This window comes from Atractosteus spatula, chromosome 2 (genome assembly GCF_055471065.1).
Source record: "Atractosteus spatula isolate fAtrSpa1 chromosome 2, fAtrSpa1.hap1, whole genome shotgun sequence".
Taxonomy (NCBI): Eukaryota; Metazoa; Chordata; class Actinopteri; order Semionotiformes; family Lepisosteidae; genus Atractosteus; species Atractosteus spatula.
In genome coordinates, this window is record NC_142707.1 from 35,344,526 (window position 1) to 35,352,064 (window position 7,539).

The window sequence follows — 7,539 nt, forward strand, 5'->3', positions numbered from 1 at the left end:
GAAAATTAGTCCTGTTGTGAGTGTGTTTGTTTATGTCTGTGTTTGCCCTGCAATGGCTTGTGTCCTGTCCATCTGTATTGCAGCTATCATTTGTCCATAATTTAAGAAGGCGGAGCATTAGCACGCAGTGGCCTCTCCGGCACCAACAACGGCACACTAATTGTTTGTCAAATTGCACTACTACTCCACGAGCACGGTCTCACGTGCTCCAAAACCATAATGTTTCCTGAGCGGTGTACCCGACCGAGAAGGAGCTGCAAGCGGTGTGAGAGGGGGCGGAAGCGCGGCAAGCGGGTGCTAGCCAGGGTTAAGACTAACCCCTCCAGACCAGTGATTCCATCTAGTTTGCTCTCTGGACAATAAAATGGATTTACTCAGGCTAAGATACACTACAGAGCGAGGAATGAGGGACTGTTGCATTTTCATTCTTACGGAAATGTGGCTCCACAAGAACATCCACGACTATTGAGCTGGACGGCGGACAGAAATTGTGCAACCGGGAAGACCAGAGGAGACGGCTTGTGCGTCTACATTAATAAAGGTTGGTGCACAAACACTATGTCCATTTCTTGTCATTGTTCGTCAGTGGCTGAATTTTTAACAATTACAGTAAACTCCAACCTCACTACCTGCCTAGGGAGTTTAATGTTCTTGTCATTTTCGCTGTGTTCAGCCCGCTATTAGGCTGCAACAAAACACACACTCGGACGGTCTTTTCATTGTCGCTGGTGATTTCAACCAGGCAAACCTCGGGACAGTTCTACCAAACTTCTATTAGCATGTTCATTGTCCAACCAGGGGGGAAAACACACTGGATCTTGTTTTCATCCATGATGTGTACAAGGCTTCCCCCCACCCCCATCTGTGACAGTCTGCTGCTGATCCCTGTATACAAGCCACTGCTGAAAAGACCCAATCCAGTCACCAAACAAATAACAGTGTGGCTGGAAGGAGCGACCTCAGTGCTGCAGGACTGGAACATGCTCAAAGCTGCTGTAGTATATCGGGGACTGTTTGGACTTAGAGGAGTACACATCATCTGTCATTGGCTACATCAGCAAGTGTGCAGATGATGTCTGTCACTATTCAACCTAACCAGAAGCCTTTGTTAAACTCTGTGGATCCGTTCGCTGCTGAAAGCTTGAATCGCTGCATTTAAATCTGGTGACAGAGTGGTAGTCAAAGCAGCTAGGGCCAATTTAACCAGTGACATCAAGAAAGCCAAATCGGCCTATGCCCTGAGGATTTAGAAGCATTTTGAGGACAAGGACCCGAGGCGGATGTGGCAGGGCATATAGATCATCACCAACTACAAGAGAAAAACAGTGGTGTTGATGATGGGAATGTGTCCCTGCCCAATGCCCTGAATGATTTCTACACCCGGTTCTAGGCACTCAACAAAACCCCAGCCATGAAAGTAGAGCCTCACCCAGGCAACCAGGTACTGTCTGTCTCCCTAGCTGATGTGAGGAGGACTCTGGCAAGAGTTAATAGATGGAAAGCCGCAGGACCAGATCCCCAGTCGCGTGTTAAGGGAGCGCAGTAGTGAACTAGTGGAGGTCTTCACCGACATCTTTAACAGCTCCCTGGCTCAGGCTGTTCTCGCAAAATGCTTAAAATCCACCATCATCACCCTGGTCCCCAGGAAATCACCAGTATCCAGCCTGAATGACTATTGCCCCGTCGCACTCACCCTGGTCATTATGAAGTGCTTTGAGAGACTAGTCATGTCACACATCAAGGCCTCTATCTCACCCACACCAGTATGCCTATCACCACAACGGATCCACCCAAGATGCCATTGCCGCTGCAGTACATCTAGCCCTGACTCATCTTGAGGGTGAAGACAGTTATGTCAGAATGCTGTTCATAGACTTCAGTTCAGCATTCAATACCACCATCCCCCAACAATTGGTACACAAGCTGTCCTCACTGGGTCTGAACACTCCACTGTGCAACTGGATCCTGACCAACAGGCCCTAGGCTGTGAAAATCCATGGTAACACTTCCCACACCATCATTCTGAACACTGGTGTACCGCAAGGCTGTGTGCTTAGCCCACTGCTGTATACCCTGCTAACCCACGACTGTGTTGCTAAATACAGCAGTAATCATATCATCAAGTATGCTGATGACACCACAGATATGGGCCTCATCACTAACAGCGATGAATCAGTCTACAGGGATGAAGTGGAGCGGCTTCCAGGCTGGTGTAAGGCCAACAATCTGGCTCTCAATATCTACAAGACCAAAGAGATGATTGTCGACCTCAGAAGGACTCGAGCTGTCCACACTCCCCTGTGTATCGATGGTTCTGCGGTGGAGTTAGTGCACAGCTTCAAGTTTCTGTGGGTGCATATCACCCCTCATTGGGAAGACCTCATTGGACCCACAATACATCACACTTAGTCAAAAAGGAACAACAACGTCTCCACTTCTTGAGGAGACTGAAAAGAGTCTGTCTTCTCCCCCCATCCTCCCTCAGTTTCTATAGGTCTGTCATAGAGAGCATCCTGACATGATGCATCACCATCTGGTTTGGGAACTGCACTGTCTCTGACCGGGTAGCTCAGTAGCGTGTGGTGAAAACATCCCAGCCCATCACCAGGACTCCACTGCCCACCATCAACAACAAGCGGTGTGTCAGGAGAGCATGTAGCATCATCAATGACCCCTCTCACCCTTTTCACAGTCTCTTTACAGCACTGCCTTCTGGAAGACGGTAGTGCAGCCTCAGGAATAGCTTTATCCCACAGGCTGTTAGATTACTGAATATCAAACAGCACACAAACTGATCATCACCTGCTGAACAACCACCCACTGCTGTGCCATCACCACCGTCTCACTGTCGTGTCCTGCACTATTGTCTGCACTTATCTCCCCTCCACCACCCCTGTGTTTCAGAATGCTTATTTGCACATCACTACTTACACTACTGTAAATACCCATTTATTCATCTACTCTTTACATTGTTTTATTTTTACTTACATACCAATACTACCTCAATAGCTGCTAATGATTCTCAGTCCCCTCCTCGTGTGTGTTCTTTTGTGTTGTACTGTGATATTATACTGACTGTTTCTAGTGTATTGTGCACCTTGGGCCAGGAGAAGGTATATTTCATCCTCTCTTGTAGATCTGTATAAGTGCAGAATGACAATAAAGTGAACTGAACTGAAGTAATTCCTATTTTTAATAGAGTTAATGTTGAAATGCTTGACATCTATAAATTGTAGCTCGACTGATGGGTTGCACAAGTCTGCATAGACCAAACAAACTAATTCATACATTAGGGGGTGAAACATTTATTTACATAGTTTGTTCAACAAATTGAACTGATGCCGAGAAATGGCAAGGTCAGTACAACTCCGCCTTTACAACAACCGGCTTCGTAGAATGCGCCCTTGTTCCACAAGACTGTACTTCATTAAGAGGAAGATAATTAGAATGCTCCCTCTGGATATGCAGACAGAATCTGAATAGATGTGGTGTTTGACAAAATGTGATGGGAACTAATAGAAAATATCACTGAAAAACAGAAGAAATTAATTTGATAGTTTATTTACAGTAGACAGCAAACACACATTGATGAATTATTTGCTATTACAGGAGTCACATCATTATCCTTACTGACCTTTCAAATGGGGAACAAATGAAAACAGACATCAGTCCAAACTAAGATGCTTTTAAAGTGCAGAAGCAGACAAATGATACAAGAATAGACAGGATTTTGGAACAAGCTTCTTCAGATGATATGTAGCTCTGTCCCCCTCCCTTTGAGAAAAAGCAGACGATAGAGGGTTAGATCTACAGAACTCGTTATGGATTCCAAACATGTTGAGGAAAGGACACAATACCAGCTATTCACAAATTCAAAGGAAAAAACACTAATCAAAAAGAAATATGATAGATGATTTGTCCTAATGAAATAGCGTTGTGGTGAGAGACAGTTAGCTGGGCAATATGATATGAGTACTGTAAGGGGAAGATTTATGATCTTCTGGTTATATACTAATAAAAGTGGCTCAATAACCCAAAACAAACTATTTGCTGGCCAGCTATTAGCCCCCTCACCTTCTTGGTGTTGTATTGTAGAGTTAAGTAGTGTGGTGACTCTGGGGGAAAGGTTTATGTTATAGAGACAAAAGTACTCACACCACGCTCTCTTCTTTAATTTTCGTGGGGTTTTTCTCCGTTTCCAAGCCAGTCCGCAATCCGTTCTCTCAATCCTTATTCAGTCCGAGTTCCAAAGTCCGTAAAGTTCCACCAATCCGCGCCGTATCCAAATCACCAATCGTAAACCCTAAACCTTTATTTCTTCCGTAAAATCCGTTAATCTTAAATCTGTCCCAATACCAACCGACTTCCACTATCTCCTCCAAATGCATTCACCTACTGGCTTCCGCGCTGGTTCACCGTTTCCAGGGCATATATATTTTGTTTCCTGCTGAGACACACCTATGTCTCGTTGTTTTTCGGACTAAGCCCTTTCCATCTGCGGGTCAGCTGACTTCTCTTCGCGGCCATCTTGGTCAGGTCTACGTTAAGTATAGTGAGCAGATCGTTCCTGAAATACCTGTCTGGATGACCCTTCCTCTGGTCATCTTACATACCCTCCCCCTGAGATCAGCCCCGTCCTCGGGCTGTCTAGAAAATAAACAATGCATTCGTGAGAGGGCATCAACATTACCTTGTTTCTTCCCAGGTCTATAAACCGTCTGGAACTGAAACCTCTGGAGGCTAAGGCCCCATCGCGTAATTCGATCATTTTTGTCCATGTTCCTTAACAACCAGGTTAGTGGCGCATGGTCAGTATATAAGATAAATTGTGTTCCCAATAAATAATATCTTAAATAATCCAGGGCCCACTTTATCACCAGACATTCTTTTTCTATGGTGGAATAATGTTTTTCCGTAGGGCTTAATTTACGGCTAATATACAAAATTGGGTGCTCCAATCCTTCAACTTCTTGCGACAGTATGGCTCCAATCCCAGTGTCAGACGCATCAGTTTGTACCATGAATGTTTTGTTAAAGTTAGGTACTTGTAAGACCGGTTGAGAGGATAAAGTTTTTTTTAGTTCTTGAAAGGCCCTCTCTTCCCTTTCTGTCCATTTTATTTTTTCAGGGCAACTCGTCTTCGTTAAATCGTGCAATGGGGCGGCAATGGAGGCAAATCCTGAAATGAAACAGCGATAGTAACTCGCCAATCCCAAAAACATTCGCATTTGCTTCTTGGTAGAGGGTTTAGGCCAGTTTCTAATTAATTGCACCTTCTGTTCTTGGGGCATGATCATTACTCTCCCAATCGTATAGCCGAGATAATTGGCTTCCTGGGTCCCTAGACAACATTTACTTGGATTAGCCGTTAATCCTGCTTCTCGCAAAGCTTCAGGTGTTGTAGGTGCTGTTCCCAAGTTGTGCTATGAATTACAACATCATCTAAGTAGGCAGCCGCAAAATCCCGATGAGGTCGGAGTATTCAGTCCATTAATCTCTGAAAAGTAGCTGGAGCTCCATGTAAACCAAACGGAAGGACCCGATACTGGTACAGCCCCTCAGGGGTGGCAAAAGCGGTCTTAGCTTTAGCTTCTTCAGCCAGAGGCACTTGCCAGTATCCCTTTGTAAGATCTAGCATACTGATATATCGAGCGTTACCCAATCGCTCGATTAGCTCATCTATACGGGGCATAGGGTACGCGTCAAACATCAAGATCTCATTTAACCTTTTAAAATTATTACAGAACCTAATAGTTCCGTCCTGCTTGGGTATCAGCACTATGGGACTAGCCCACTCGCTATGGGATTCTTCTATTATCCCCATTCTTAACATTTGTTCTACCTCTTCCTTAATTAATTGGCTTCAGGAATTCGATAGGGGGGCAGTCTTACCCTTTTTCCTGGTTCCGTGATTATCCTATGTTGTATGAGGTGAGTTCGACCAGGACTCCAGGAAAAAACATCCTTGTTTTGTGAGAGGAACTCTTGTAATTCCTGCTTCTGTGAGGGCGCCAGGTCCCCCAGGCCAATAGCACTGGTTTCTTCTTCCAAAGGGTCAGGGGAGAAGTGGGTGAGCAGAACTTCTGCACCATGCCATCTCTTTAATAAGTTCACATGGTAGATTTGATGCTGTCGCCGTCTGTCAGGTTGCTTCACTTTGTAGTTGACCGAACCCACCTTTTCCTCCACCTCATAAGGTCCCTGCCAGGAGGCCAGGAATTTACATTCCGGGGTCGGGACTAATAACAATACTTTGTCCCCTGGCTGAAATTCTCGCACACTAGCTCCCCTATTATAAATCTGCCTTTGTTGCGCCTGGGCCTTCTCCAGAAATTATCTTCACAATGGGGACAACAATGTTTATTCTTTCCCTCATTTGTTCAACATGTTCAATGACAGTCTGCAAGGGTGAAGGTTGATGCTCCCAAGACTCTTTGACCAGATCTAGTAATCCCTGTGGTCTCCGAGCGTATAATAACTCAAACGGAGAGAACCCGGTCGAAGCCTGCGGCACTTCTCAAATCGCAAACATTAGATAAGGGAGCAGTTGGTCCCAATTTTTCCCCCATCTTTCTGCATGGCCTTCCTCAGCATGCCTTTGAGGGTCTTGTTAAAACACTCCACCCGTCCGTCTGTTTGTGGGTGATATACTGAGGTTCTGATTTGATGAATACCCAATAGTTTACTTAAATCTCGCATCACTTTGGACATAAAAGGAGTTCCCTGATCTGTTAAGATCTCCTTAGGTATTCCCACCCTAGAAAAGACCCGTACTAGCTCCCTAGCTATATTTTTGGCTGCGGCTGCTCTCAAGGGAATGGCTTCAGGGTACCTTGTGGCGTAGTCCACTATTACCATTATATACTGATGTCCTTTGGCGGTTTTGATCAGGGGTCCCACCAAATCCATCCCAATTTGTTCAAACGGAGTTTCAATAATGGGGAGAGGGATCAAAGGATTCCTATAATAAGGTTGCGGGGCAGTTCTCTGACATTCTGGGGTTTCCCGACAATATTTCTCAATGGCCTTATATATACCTGGCCAAAAGAACCAAGCGAGCAATCTCTCAGCTGTCTTCTTCACACCCAGGTGTCCTCCCAGGAGGTGGCTATGGGCCAGGTTGAGGAGTTTCGCTTGGTAGGCTAGGGGAATAAGGAGTTGCTCCACTTCTTCTTGATCCCTCTTCTGCACCTGGTAGAGGAGATTGTTTTTCACCATGAAATAAGGGTAACTCAGGGCACTGTTATCATTACAGAACTTCCCCTCAATTTTCCTCACATGTCCCCATGCATGTCTCAAATTTCCATCTTCCAACTGGGCTGTCCCAAACCTCCCTCGATGTTCTGGTGGTTCTCAGTCTGGCAAATCCATATTCAAGAATTCATCTCCCAGTTCGGAGCCTACTTCCTGTTGGTCTGCCTCTCCAGGGGAATTGTGGTTGTCCTCCGAGTTTCTGGGATATGGAAGTGGACATTGCCTAGCAGACTAGACAGTATTCCAAAGTTGAAGAAAGTGAGGACAGTCTCGTTCCAACACCAC

General features: G+C 45.4%; 1 protein-coding gene across 1 annotated transcript; it reads right to left on the bottom strand.

Moving 5' to 3' along the window:
• Window positions 1-6,531: 6,531 nt before the first annotated feature.
• Window positions 6,532-7,218, bottom strand: LOC148839613 (retrovirus-related Pol polyprotein from transposon 412). Its single transcript, XM_088935978.1, has one exon. The coding sequence runs from the start codon at window positions 7,216-7,218 to the stop codon at window positions 6,532-6,534; it is 687 nt and encodes a 228-aa protein (XP_088792104.1).
• Window positions 7,219-7,539: the final 321 nt, after the last annotated feature.

Excerpts from the sequence above, each read along its gene's own strand:
- LOC148839613 (XM_088935978.1), bottom strand. The coding sequence starts at position 7,218 with ATGGTGAAAAACAATCTCCTCTACCAGGTGCAGAAGAGGGATCAAGAA.